A 14246-nucleotide genomic window follows, 5' to 3' on the forward strand; every position below is an offset into this window, starting at 1 on the left:
TATCAGAGATTTTATTTTCTAAAATAGCTTCCTTAGTTAAAGAAAATGAAAAGTTAAGAGATATGATTATTTGCTTGGAACTACTTTTATGTAGTACTGGGCCTGAACCTAGGACCTTGCACAAAGTTAATTATATGCAAGCTCTGCCACTCAGCTACATCCCCAGACCTCTTTTCACCTTTTATATTTACACAAGTATTCACTAGGTTGTCCTTGAATTCCTTGTAGTCTTTGAGTTTCTGATCTTTCAACCCCACTTTCTGAGTACCTGGGATTACAGGCCTACATCACCAGGCCTGACCGTTGGAAGTTTCTCATAGGGATTTCTGCAGTATGTTCTTGGGAGTATTTGGTTCAAGGACCTCCAAATATTTTGTAACTTTCCTTTCAATATTCATCCACAAGGTGGAATCAACTCATTCCAGAATCACCAGGGCTACACAAAGAAACCCTGTCTCAAAAAAACAAAACAACAAAAAGGAGGGTAAGGAGGAAAAGGAGAAGAAAAAAAGAAAGAAAAAGTCATTATCCTTATTATTGAGACAGGATTTCTCTGTGTAGCCTGGGCTGTCTTGAAACTCGATCTTTGATCAGGCTAGCCTTGCACTCAGAGATCCTGCCTCTGTCTCCAGAGTACTAAGATTAAAGGCATATGCCACCACTGCCTGGCTGAGACTGTGTTCTTTAGAGTTGAGGGGAATTAGGTGATTTGAAAACTGAAAGAGCTGAGCATGGTGGTGCACCCCTTTAACACAAGCACCAGCGGAAGACGATCCAGTCCATTGTAACAGCAGCATTTTCTAGTCATTTTCTCTACCGAGTGCCACATTTCTCTTTTCAAAATTTTTGGAGGACATGATTGTGCACACCTTTAACCCCACACCCAAGAGACAGAGACAGGCTCAGGCCAGCTGGTCTACAGGACAGCCAGAGCTACACAGAGAAATCCTGTGTCAAAAAACAAACAAGGGGGAACTGGAGAAATGGCTCAGAGGTTAAGAGCACTGACTGCTCTTCCAGAGGTCCTGAGTTCAATTCCCAGCAACCACATGGTGGCTCACAACCATCTGTAATGAAATTTGGTGCCATCTTCTGGTGTGCAGGTGTACATGCAGACAGAACACTGTATAAATAATAAAGAAAGAAATTTAAAAAAAAAAGAAAAAAAACCAAACAAAACAAAGATCCAAATAAATAAACAAGCAAACAAATATCTGAACAGTATATGAGAGGCTACACTGAAAGGCCCTGGTTTTGATGACCAGTACTGCTGAAAATAAATAAATAAATAAATAAATAAATAAATAAATAAATAAGTGGAGGCTGTAAAGAAGTTATGTGGTAAGCTGGGTGGGGTGGTCCACGCCTGTGAGTTCAGCACTTGGAGAGACAGAGGCAGGTGGATCCCTGTGAGTTTGAGGACAGCCTGGTCTCCAAAGGGAGTCCAGGACAGCCAAGGCTACAAAGAAAAACCCTGACTTGAAAAAAAAAAAAAAGTTATGTGGTAGATATGTGTAACAAACAAGAGAGCCATTAAAAACCCTTAAAAATCTCAATATGTAATTTCACAAGATAGATTTCTCACTGTCTTGTAGATATACATATATGTGTGTGTCTTTGCTTTTTTTTTCTTTTGTACCGAGACAGGGTTTCTCTGTGTAGCCTTGGGAGTCCTGGACTCGCTTTGTAGACCAGGCTGCCCTCGAATTAACAGTGATCCACCTGCCTCTGCCTCCCAGAGTGCTGGGATTACAGGCGTGTGCCACTGCACCCGGCTTGTAAATATATTTAAATGTGAATTCTTTGTCAATAAAGTTTTAAAATCGCTTTTGGAACTAGGCACGGTGATGTACAACAGTAATCCCAGCAATTGGAAAGTAGAAGCATCCTCAACGACATAATTAGTTTGAAGCCAGCCCTGGGCTGCATGTCGGTCCCACCGTCTCTCTAGCCTTCATTTATAAAATTCATCAACGTTCATGTATTTTTTTTTTTTAATAAGTGGGGATTGAACGAGGGCTGCTCACTTGCTAGGTAAGCACTCCATCACTGAGCCCTGTAACTGCTTAACGTATGATCTGTTATGCTATGCTAGGTATGATTTAAAGTCTATACTGAAAGGATTCGCAGATCTGTTGTACCTTTGCATTGGTTGCATTTCTTTTCCCGTAACCGCAGCTGTATCAACTGAATACTGGCTACAGCGGGGCGTGACAGCACACACCTTTAATTCCATCGCTACCGAGGCAGAGAAAGGCGGACCTGAGTTCCGGGACAGGCAAGGCTGCCACAGCTCAGGCCGGAAAAATAATCGCCTCCACTTCCGGTGGCCACCTTCAGCATCAAGCACCTTTAACTTCTCAGCAACCCCCGTCCCGCTCCAGACCGACTGTTGACAAGCACGCGAGGCTCCACCCCCTCCGCACCGCCCCTTTGCCCTTTGACCGTGACGAGCGGAAGTGACGCCAGAGGCCGCCGGAGGTGTCGCAAAGTGCCGTGCGATCGGCTCTGTGTTGAGTAGGGTCTGGACCGGGATCGATACCGCTATGTCGATCGAAATCGAGTCTTCAGAGTGAGTCCTGCTGTGGCGTCTTCGCGGCGTGGGGTGGCAGAGGATACGCGGGAGGGTGTCCGCGGAGGCTGGCTGCGCGCCGGAAGCTGCGGCCTCGGGGGCGGGCAGGCCGGAACCGCGAGGCCCCGCGTGGGTGTGTGCACAGGCACACTGAGCAGACCTGACGGCTGTGTTTTCCTCTGCCCAGCTACTCCCCACTCATTGTTGTCGCCAGTCCCCCGGCCCGCCTGTGCGGCAGCTTTTCCTCCTCATCAGAGCTCTGGTTACTGTAAAGGCTCAGTTGTTTCTGCTGTTTGATTAGACAGACCCAGGGTGGCGCCTTTGTGTTTCGGTTTGCAACTTGTAGATTGGGAACCTCTGTGTGGACAGAGACAGTTTGAGTATTGGGTCAGAAGAATGATCTTTAGCGCAGACGGGGCGACGAGGAGACAGGTAGGCGGGGAGTTTCTGACTGAAGAGATTTCCTGGACTTCTCCAGGACCCATCCACCGCCTTTTCTTGCTGACAAATACAAATTAAGTTAGCAAACATTTGTGTTCTGAGTGTTAGGGAGGTAGGTCTCTTCCGAAGAGCAGCAGAAAAGGGAGGTTTATTAATCGGCTGAGACTGAAACCTGCTATGTATTAAGACTGAAAGTCGGGCGTGAAATTGCAGCAGTAAAAAGAGACGGGTAGGAAGGTCTGAAGCCCAGTATGTGGCTCTTCATAGCGAAATATATGTTTCTAATTCGCAGTTAGATGTAAATAATTTTTCTGCTTTTGTTTGTTCGTTTTGTTTCGAGACAGGGTTTCTCTGTATAGCCTTAGTCTGCCTCCAGGTGCTGGGACTAAAGGCATGCGCCACCACCACCCTGCTTGTTGTCATTTTTTAAATGGACCAAAATTTCCTACAGAAATTTAGGTGACTTAATTAATTTTTTTAATATTTATTTATTTTGTGTATATAAGTGCTGTCATGCACACCAGAAAAGGGAATCAGATTCCATTACAGATGGTTGTAAGCCACCATATGGTTACTGGAAATTGAACTAAGGACTTATGAAGTGGCAGTCAGTGCTCTTAACCGCTGATCCATCTCTCCAGCCCAGTTTTTTCTTTTCAAGGCAGGGTTTCTCCGTGTAGTCGTGGCTGTCCTGAAATTCTCTTTGTAGACCAGGCTGGCGTCAAACTCAGAGATCAACTTGCCTCTGCCTCCTGAGTGCTGAGATTAAGGGCATAAACCAACACTACTGGGCCAGATGATTTAAAAGAAAAAAAAAAAATTAGTGACTATTGTAGGTTTAAATTATCTTACACAAATGTCCACTAAGCCCCGTGATCAGAATAATGGCTACCAACTTCCTTTCTGAGGGGCGGGGGGAAGAGGGAGGACATTGGACAAATGATTTCACCTCTCTGAACCCCAGTTCTCCTATCTTTAGATGGAAGTCCTTTGGAACCTTGATTCTGTGATTTTTTTTTGGAAAGTTTTACTCATGCTAAAATGGAAAGTGGGTAGTAAAAGGACTAATCAGGAGAATTAACCTCAAATGTTTCCCTTTGGGTTACTGACTGAAGATCTCTGAACTGAATGACTTTCTTTCAGTGTGATTCGTCTTATCATGCAGTACTTGAAGGAGAACAGTTTACATCGGGCGTTGGCCACCTTGCAGGAAGAAACTACTGTCTCTCTAAATACTGTGGATAGCATTGAAAGTTTCGTAGCTGACATTAATAGTGGCCATTGGGACACTGTTTTACAGGCTATACAGTCTCTGAAATTGCCAGACAAAACCCTCATTGATCTCTATGAACAGGTAAGATTGAGATGTTCCTGGGGTTTTTGGTTGGTCACTTGATTAGGATGTATCAGTGAGCCTTTCTTCAAGCACTTAAGGCTTATAACTGACTGGAAAGTATACATTGTCAAGACTCAACAGTGTATTCTTTTTCTTCCTTTTTGGAAGATTCAAGATTTTCCTGAACTGAAATTATTTCTTGGTGTGGTTTTGAGGATCAAACCCAGGGAAACTGAAATTACTTTTAGGTGGTCATTAAATGAAATATTCTAAAGCTGAGCATGGAGGTTAGAGGCCAAGTGGTTTATATAGTGAGTTCCAGACAAGCCAGGGATCTATTGCAAGACCCTGTCTCAAAAGGAAATTAAAGAGAGAAAAATATTGTAGTATCAAAAAATATAATGTGATTCAGTTCAGGCACTGACCACCTGGAATTAGCACACACCACTAAGTCTGACATAGATTTCTCTCACTTCAGATATTTCCTGAACTGTCTTTGCATGGTGGGTTGCATTGGGGTGGGGCATATTTAGGCCACTTAAGCTGTTTTTTGTGTGTGTGTGTATTTGTTTGTTTGTTTGTTTTTGAGACAGTTTCTTTATGTCACCCTGGCTGTCCTGGAACTTGCTCTGTAGACCAGGCTGGCTTTGAACTCAGAGTTCACCTGCCTCTGCCTCCTGAGTGTTGGGATTGGAGGCATGCTTCACCCCTGCGCAGCTTTAGGACACTTAAGCTTTTGCCCAACTAACTTTTGGGCCTCACATGACATGCTCAGATTTGATAATTTCCTAGAATGACCCATAGAAGTCATAAAAGCTCTGTACTTAGGTGATTAGTGTTTTATTCTCAAGGACACAGATTGGAAGTAGTCAGAGGAAAACAGAAAGCGGAGTCTCAGAGAGACCTGAATTTAGAACTTTGGTTCTGTCTCTGGAATCGGGTTGTGCCTCCCACCTGGCAGATCCCCAGCCAGAGGGCTCTGTCGAGGTTTTATTATATAATTCTGATCATACAGTTTCCAGCCCTAGTCTTCATTCCCCATCTCCCCACTGGCCCTTATCCTCAGAGGTGGCACTGGCTCAAAACCTTAACCTAATGACACGGCTTTTCTCGTAACCAATTCTGTTTCTTTTTTGTTTCAAGACAGGATTTCTCTGTGTACCCTTGGCTGTCCTGGACTCACTTTGTAGACCAGGCTGGCTTCTAACTCACAGATATTCCTGCCTCTGCCTCCCCAAGTGCTGGGATTACAGGCGTGCACCACTGTACCCAGCGTTTTGTTTTATTTTGTTTTGTTTTGTTTTGTTTTGCTTTTGCCCCCCCCCCATCCGTTTTTGAAGGTGTCAGGTGTCATTTTGGCACAAACTTAAATGTTAGGCAAGCTGGGTAACCAGCAGCTCTACTGGAGTCGTCCATGGAAGTTGGCCAGGATTCTTGCTCCTACTGCATTTGCTCTAACCATCAGTGCTCAAAGGACATGGGCTTCATTGGGTTGGTCTAAGTGATCTTAAGTGGATTGTTGAAAACTGTCTGTTCGGTGAAAGTGATAATGCTTGTCTTTGTACATAAAAAATAAAAACAAAAAAGTGAAGAGTAAGAAGATTGCTGAAAATTTGTGTGCTGAAATTTTGTTTTCTTTCCGTTGTCCAGGTTGTTCTGGAATTGATAGAGCTTCGTGAATTAGGTGCTGCCAGGTCACTTCTGAGACAGACAGACCCCATGATTATGTTAAAGCAAACACAACCAGAGCGCTATATTCATCTGGAAAACCTCTTAGCCAGGTCTTACTTTGATCCTCGTGAGGTATGACTGTAGTAGTTAAAAGAATCTTTGTTAATTGTGAAAAGTAAATAATCTGATCCTGCAAAAAATTTTTTTAATTTTTGTTTGTTTGCGTATATCTGTTTGGAAGGACATACATGTGTGGAAGTCAGAGGACAGTTTACAGGAGTTGGTTCTTCTACCATGGGATTCAAAGTCATCATTGTGTTTGGTGGCAAATGTTTGTCTCATCCACCAAGAAAAGCACCATTTTAGAGACACACAGTTTCTTTCACATATGACGTTCCACGGGAGGGCTATCAAAATAAAAGAAAGCAGGGCTGGAGAGATGGCTCAGCAGTTAAGAGCACTGGCTGCTCTTCCAGAGGTCCTGAGTTCAAGTCCTAGCAACCACATGGTGGCTCACACCCATCTGTAATGGAATCTGATGCCTTCTTCTGGTGTGCATGAAAAACAGAGTGTGTTCATATATATAAAATAAATAAATCTTTAAAAATAAATAAAGAAAAGAAAGAGTATAATAGGATCTGGTTAATAGACAATTAAAAAGATTTCTGAAGATTATGAGTCTTTGGCCCTGCAAATATTTCAGAAACTAGAATCACGCCTCTGTCTTTGTGGCTTAGGTGGGCTCTTCAGGATTATCAATATGGATTGACTCATGATATATATACCAGTTCTCTCCTATACTTCTGAAATGCAGGATTGGAAATTTATTTTAAAACACTAATTGGGTTTAATTCATCACCTGTTTAACTGGATATGTTGTTTTCATATTTTCCTATTTGAATTTCTTGTTTTCGTTGCTTTTGAAAAAATTAAAAAAAATTATTTTACTTAAGTGTGTGTGTGTCCATACATGCATGTATGGATATGTGTGCACATGCCTTAGGAAGCCTGAGGCATCGAATTCCTCCTGAAGCTGGAGTTCCAAGAAGTTGTGAGCTGACCGATGTGGGTACTGGGAATCGACCTTGTCTCTGGTAGAGTAGTACCTGCTCTTAAGTGCTTTAAGTACATACATTCATGCCATGCTTCTCCTTGGAAATGATACCACCTCTTTTTCCTCCCAGGCTTATCCAGATGGAAGTAGCAAAGAGAAAAGGAGAGCAGCAATTGCCCAGGCGTTAGCTGGGGAAGTCAGTGTGGTGCCGCCTTCTCGTCTCATGGCATTGCTGGGACAGGTAATTAAATGCTGCCTCGGATAGAACATACCTGTATAGCTGATTGCTTAGCAGCTGTGCTGTGCACTCTTCCTCTTTTCTTGGAGTAGCAATGTAGACTAAGCATCCAGGATATAAGCTCTAGCATCTTTTAGAATTATGTTGGAACTGCTAGGGAACTGCCATGTTCATGCCCCATAAATCCATACTTTTTTTTTTTTAAGGTTTGTTTATTTTTATACAAGTTTCTGCCTTCATGGCAGAAGAGGGCACCAGATCTCATTATAGATGGTTAAGAGCCACCATGTGGTTGCTGGGAATTGATCTCAGGACCTTTGGAAGAACAGTCAGTGCTCTTAACCTCTGAGCCATCTCTCCATCACGAGTCCATACTCTTACCAGCCCTGTGGTCTTGTCAGGCTGAGGCTGTAGCTCCGTCAGTAGGACAGAGTGCTTACTCCTTGTGCGTGAGATTGTAGATTTGCTTCCAGTGAAATCCTAGAGTGATTTATTTTCTGACACAAAAATATGGTATTACTGTGAGAATTTGCATGTGTGTAAATACTAATATTTGGGAGATGGAGACAACTTAGGGAGGAAAGTATTTTTTTCCTTATATGCTCTACTGTCATCTAGGAAAGCCAGGGTAAGATCTCAAAGCAGGAACATGAAGTCAGGAACTGAGGCAGAAGCCAGTTAGTTGTGCTGCTTGCTGTTTTGCCTTTCATGTCTTACTCGTCTTGCTTTCTTATACAACCTGGGCCATCTGCCCAGGGGTGGTACTGCCCACAGTGGGCTGGGCCTACATCAGTTATTAATCCAGAAAGTGCCCTCAGCTGTGCCCACAGGCCAGTCTGATGGAGCCACTTCCTCACATGGGGTTTCCTCTTGCCTAGTAGGCACAAGCTGGGATTACAAAGCACCCCTGTCTGGAGATGTTTAAGGTAGCATTCATTAGATAAGTTGACAAGTTGGAAGCAGTTCAAGTGTTCCCTAATATAGTGATTAGCTAAACGGAAACATCCAGTAAACAGTATATTTTACAGCCATTAAAATGATAGTTTTGCAATTCCTAATACATATGAATGGGCATATTAAGGTATGCCATAGTATGATGATATTAGGTGAAGGCAGATTATAGTGAATAGTGTAGTTGCTGATAGAGCAATTTAATTCATCATGCCAGAGGAAAATGACTAGAGGGAGTTACGTAAAATGTTGTTAGTGGTTGGCTTTGAGTATTGGAACTCTGGGAAATTCCTGCTTTCCACATTTTTTGTTTATAATAAAGGGAAATGATAATAATAATGGTGTGTGATAATGTTTGCCTCTCCTGACAGAGCCTGCCGTGAGTAGCCCATGCTCTTGCACACATTGTACCCTAGCCTGTGTTTGCATGGTCAGAGATGGTGGTGACCGGAAAGCTTAGTTCTCTCTGGACCTCATTCTTTCAGGCTTGGATTTGCCTGAGTAAGCAGTAAATACTGGCTCTTCAAAGCGTCTGAGCAGATTGATTATTTCTCTTTTCACAGGCTTTGAAGTGGCAGCAGCACCAGGGATTACTTCCTCCTGGTATGACCATAGATCTGTTTCGAGGCAAAGCAGCTGTCAAAGATGTGGAAGAAGAAAAGTTTCCAACACAACTGAGCAGGCATATTAAGGTAGGATCTGATATCTTAAACAGTTGGTAGTCAGTCGTTGAGTGCTCATAATGTATGGAGCCTGCTGCAGGAGCTAGGTACCAGGGAACAGAGCTCTGACAGTACCCAGGGCTCTTGGTGTCCATTGGGTACTGCTGTGGCCTGGCAGTGCTGCGCGTCACTTGTCTACACAGTTATATACGTATGTGAAGTCCAGCCCGTAGTCCTTTATTTGGAGAAATAGTCCACTCTGGTTAAATCTGGGACTGTATTGGCTTCTGCATGCATGTCCTGTTAAACATTTGTGCTTAGTCGGCTGCGTGTCAGGCAGAGGACTGACATGGGTTGTAAGGTTGACTTGTGGTGTTAAGGGATAATTTACCTTCAGGCTCACTTAGTTACTGTGTGAGTGCGTGCTGAGGGTTAGACCTCAGCACACCAATAGCTACATCCCCAGGTTTTGGAGGTTTTTGTTTTTTGGAGACTTTTGTTTTTGTTTTTTCTTTCCAAGAAGGCTTTCTGTATGTAGCCCTGGCTGTCCTGGAACTCGCTCTGTAGACCAGGCTGGCCTCCAACTCAGAGATCAGCCAGTGTCTGTCTCCCAAGTGCTGGGATTGAAGGCATACTTCACCACCACCTGCCTGTTTGTATACTTTTAGGAAAAGGCACAGTCAAGTAGTTCAGTTTCCAGTCAGAGGTATGTTTGCAAATGTTAGCATCTCTTTTATCTTACAGCTTCTCTATAATTTTGTGCTTTATTTGAGTTCATAAATGTAAAAATGCTACATGTTTATGGGGCTAGGGAGATGGGTCAGTGGATAAATGCTTGCTGTGCAAAGATGAGAACCTGAGTTTGGGTTTCCATTACCCACATAAAACTGAGTGTGAGCATGCATATGTAAGCCCAGTGCTGGGGGCAGAGACAGGCAGATGTTGGGGGCTTGGTAGCCAGCCATTCTAGCAGAATATGGGGAGCTTCAGATTCAGCGAGAGCCTGTGCCTTGAAGAATAAGGTAGACAGTGGTAGAAGATAACTGATAGTGACCTCTAATCTCCATGTGTCCATGCGTGGGTGAGTGTACCAGCGTAAACGTGTACACATGCATACACTTATACATGTAGTATACACATGCATACTACACATAAATGCACACACACAGATGTTGCCTGCTATTTGACTTTTTGACTTTGGTTTAGTATTTCACATTTGTCTTTTCTGCACTGTGTTCTAACTTGCATGGGATAATATTTTTGAGTAGTAACTTTATTTACCTTGGTTGACTTCATTCAACCAGAATTTATTTTATTGGTGTCACTGGGCTAGAAGTTTTCTGGCATGAACATGTTGTAATTTTTTGCATTGAAAATATAGCTAGACATGATGGTGCACTCCTGTAATTTCTGCAGCCTAAGGCAGGAAGACATCGTGGCCTGCGTTAGTTCTAGACTCAGCTCAAGGCCAGTGTGAGCAACTTATGAGACCCTGTCTTCTCAAAATAAAAAAGAGGGCTGGGGATATTTTTCAATAGTAGAGCACTTGCCTTGTATGTGTGGATCCTGGGTGTGCACCGCAGCGCTAAAGAAGGAGTGAAATCACTAATGGTGATCCATTAGTCTTCTCTTGCCATCTGTCCGCTGTCCTGAGGCACATACCAAGTGAGTAGCTTGTCAGATTATTCCTAGTTTTTTTGTTTCCCTAAAGATTTATTCACTTTTTATTTTCTATGTATTGGTGTTTTGTGTGCATGTTGATCTGTGCACCACAGGTGTGCCTGGTGCCCATAGAGGCCAGAAAGGGGCACTGGATCCTTTGGAATTGTAGTTACAGATGGTTGTGAGTTGTTTGCCTTGTGGGTTCTGGGATCTGAATCCAGGTCCTACACAAGAGCAGCCAGTGCTCTTAACTGCTGAGCTGTCCAGATACACAACAGAAACCTGTTAAGCCATGTTAATTTGTGAGTGGAATGCCATTCTAATAGCTGATTCTGGCAGAAAGTTATTGTTTCAGCTAACTGAATTATTTGTTCTACATCTCATGGTAAAACAAAGAATTTTTTTTTTCCAGCTAAGTGTGGTGATGTCTGCTTGTAGTCCCAGCACTTGGGGGTACTGAAGTAGAAAGATCTCCAGTTTGAGGACGGTGTGGGCTGTATATCCAGTTCTTGTCCAGCTTAGGCCACATAGTGAAACCATCTTTGAAAGAACAAAACCAAGTGGTCTCCCTCATTTTTATTAAAACAGCATTTAGATGTAAGCATTCAGAGATAGCATCTACCAGGATTCAGGTTTAGAAACGTCCTCTTGTACTCCATAGTACAGGCCATCTGTGATTATATGCAAGGGCAGGATTGCTCAAAAGGTTAAAGTGGTATTATTTTAAGACCATTACATAAAACTTTCGTCTTCATTGTCTCACTTGGAACAGTTTGGTCAGAAATCCCATGTGGAGTGTGCTCGGTTCTCTCCAGATGGTCAGTATCTGGTCACTGGCTCTGTTGATGGATTTATTGAAGTGTGGAACTTCACTACTGGAAAAATCAGGAAGGTAAAGTATTTTAAATGCATTAATTTTTTTCTCTTAGAAAGAATTGCTAATTTTCCAGTAATTAGCTGTCTTATTTCTGAGTTAGACTTGAGGAAGGACCTTTCTGAAATGAACATTCATTTTATAATTTAAAATATTGTTTTAAGTTAAATGTGATTTTTTTGTTTTGTTTTTTGAGATGGGGTTTCTCTATGTAGCCTTGGCTATCCTGGACTCACTATGTAAACCAGGCTGGCCTCAAACTCACAAAGATCTGCCTGCCACTGCTTCCTGAGTTTTGGAATTAAAGGTTTGTGTCACTACCACCGGTGTTGCATTTTATAGTTTAAAATCTCAGTTTAGGTTAAATTCTGAGTTTTTTAATTTTATTTCTCAAGACAGGGCTTCTCTGCTAGCAGTTTCTTACATGTCTTTTTAGTAATGTTCTCAGGTGACAGCATGCATGCCGTGTAGTGTATTGTACCCCTCACTTTCCTCTTGTAGTGCTTTTGAAATAATTGCTGAATTGCTTTGCGTTGTATGGAATGAATCATGATCTGTGTAATGAGTTTCTTTATGTGTGTGCGAATGAAATTTATATGTTAATAGCCCCCAAAACTTTCTAGCTACCACACTCCATGTGTGTATGCTTATATGAGAGTGTGCAGGTGCCTGTGCACGTGTGTGTGGAGGCCAGAGGACAGCCCTGCGTGGTGTTACTCAGGTGCTGCCCACCTTGTTTTGACATAGGTTTCTTTCTGGTGTGGAACTCCTCGAATAGGCTGGCCTTCGTTGGTGTCAGACCCATGTCTGCTTTCCTAGCTGTGGGAGTACAAATATAGACCATGCTACTTTTTTTTCCACTTGAGTTTTGGGGATTGAGTTTAGATCTTCATGCTTGTAAGACAACAACTCCCCAGCCCCTTTGTCCATTTTCTGTTGTTTTTTTAAAAATTGGGTTTCTAGGAGCTTTCTGTCTTAGGGAATTCAGAATAGGTATTCCTGAGCTGAAAAAATGACTCCGTTGGGTAAAGCGCTTGCTCTGCAAGTATGAGAACCAGTGTTCAGGGTTCCAGAGTCCATGTACATGTTGGATGGTTGGTTTGGCAGCCCACCTGAAATTCCAGTGTCATGTTTTGGTTTTTAGTTTTTTGAGACAGGGTTTCTCTGTGTAGTCGTGGCAGTTCTGTAACTAGATCTGTAGACCAGGCTGGCCTTGAACTCAGAGGGGTCTATCTGCCTGCCTCTGCCTCTTGTGCTGGGATTAAAGGAATGCGCCACCACCACTTGGCCTTGCTTTGGTTTTTGATTCACTCCTGGAATTTGTATAGGTGGGTAAAGCTGGTGTAGATCCAACTTATTTTACCTTTAGATTACTGTTATTGACTCATCCATTCATTTAAGTGTGATTTTTCATTACACTAAATTTCAATCTGTATATAATTATTTTCTCTATTTAATATTTTAAATTTATTTAGTATTTAATTTATTGATAATTTTATTAATCTATTATTTACTATATAATTTTAAATATTAAATATAATTTTTTTTGTTTATGGATGCTTGTGTTCTAATGTGCTTGTGCTGAGGTCAGAGGGCAATTTGTGGGAGTTGGTTCTCTACTGATTTCATATAGGCCTCAGGGATCAAACTTTTAGTAATAGTAAATATTGGTGCTAGCTAGTTTTTGTCAAATTAACAGTAGTAGATAGGGCCATTTGAGAGAAAGGAATCTTTTTTCTTTTCATTCATTCTTTTATTTATTTATTTATTTATTTGTTTATTTATTTATCTATATTTATTTATTTATTATTTTGAGGCAGGGTTTCTCTGTGTAGCCCTGACTGTTCTGGACTCACTCTGTAGACCAGGCTGGCCTCAAACTCACAGAGACCCTCCTGCCTCTGCCTCCCAGAGTGCTGAGATTACAGGTGTATGCCACCGTACCCAGTGAATCTTTTTCTTTCGTGATTTATTTGTTTTTATATTATGTGTATTAGCATTCTACCTGCTTGCATGTGAGTGATGGTGTCAGAGCCCGTGGAACTGGAATTAGAGACTATTGTGACCAATGCTCTTAACTGCTGCGCCATCTCTCCAGCCAGAGAGGAATAGATCATAATGGAGAAAATGCTTTCCTAAGATAGGTTTGTAGGCAAGCCTGTAGGATATTTTCTTAATTAGTAATTGATGTGAGAGGGTCTAGGTCATTGTGGGTGGTGCTACCCCCACCTTCCAGTCCAAATCCTTCATTCCCGGGCTGGTGGCCCTGGGTGCCACAAAGAACCAGGCTGAGCAAGCCTTGGGAAGGAAGCCAATAAGCAGTGTTTGTCCATGGCCTCTGCATCAGCTCCTGCCTCCAGGCTCTTGCCCTGCTTGAGTTCCTGCCCTGACTTTCATTAGTGAAGGATTGTTACCTTGGTGTAAAAGATGAAATAAATCCTCCCTTCTCCAAGCTGCTTTGGCCAATGTGTTTTATCACAGCAGTAAAAACCTCTTTACCCATTGAGCCCATCTTGCCAGCTGGGCTATTGGCTTTTATGGGCGATTTTCACTTTTTTGTATGTTTGGTTTAAAAAAAGTACTGAATACAACTGGGTGTGGTGGCACATGCCTGTAATCCCAGCACTGGGGGAGGGAAAGGAAGGCAGGTAGCTCTCTGTGAGTTCAAGGCCAGCCTGGTCTCCAAAGTGAGTCCAGGACAACCAAGGCTACACAGGGAAACCCTGTCTCGAAAATAAAAAGAAAGAAAGAAAGAAAGAAAGAAAGAAAGAAAGAAAGAAAGAAA

The 14246-nt window shown here is 42.5% G+C and overlaps 1 protein-coding gene across 3 annotated transcripts in view; it reads left to right on the plus strand.

Annotated features, from left to right (window-relative positions):
* Positions 1–2475: 2475 nt before the first annotated feature.
* Smu1 (SMU1 DNA replication regulator and spliceosomal factor) overlaps positions 2476–14246 on the plus strand; it is a 19235-nt gene continuing 7464 nt past the window's right edge. The window contains exons 1-7 of one of the 3 annotated variants that reach the window (XM_055599103.1): positions 2556–2572; positions 3358–3472; positions 4157–4367; positions 6000–6152; positions 7205–7315; positions 8827–8955; positions 11360–11479. In XM_055599103.1, coding sequence (XP_055455078.1) covers positions 3444–3472; positions 4157–4367; positions 6000–6152; positions 7205–7315; positions 8827–8955; positions 11360–11479 — 753 coding nt within the window. In that variant the 5' untranslated portion in view covers positions 2556–2572; positions 3358–3443. Of the gene's footprint in view, positions 2573–2833; positions 3005–3357; positions 3473–4156; positions 4368–5999; positions 6153–7204; positions 7316–8826; positions 8956–11359; positions 11480–14246 lie in introns of those variants that run through there. The other 2 variants (XM_055599104.1, XM_055599105.1) reach the window with 2 other exon arrangements.

Source organism: Psammomys obesus, unplaced genomic scaffold, assembly GCF_907164565.1.
Source record: "Psammomys obesus unplaced genomic scaffold, mPsaObe1.curated_primary_1811, whole genome shotgun sequence".
Taxonomy (NCBI): domain Eukaryota; kingdom Metazoa; phylum Chordata; class Mammalia; order Rodentia; family Muridae; genus Psammomys; species Psammomys obesus.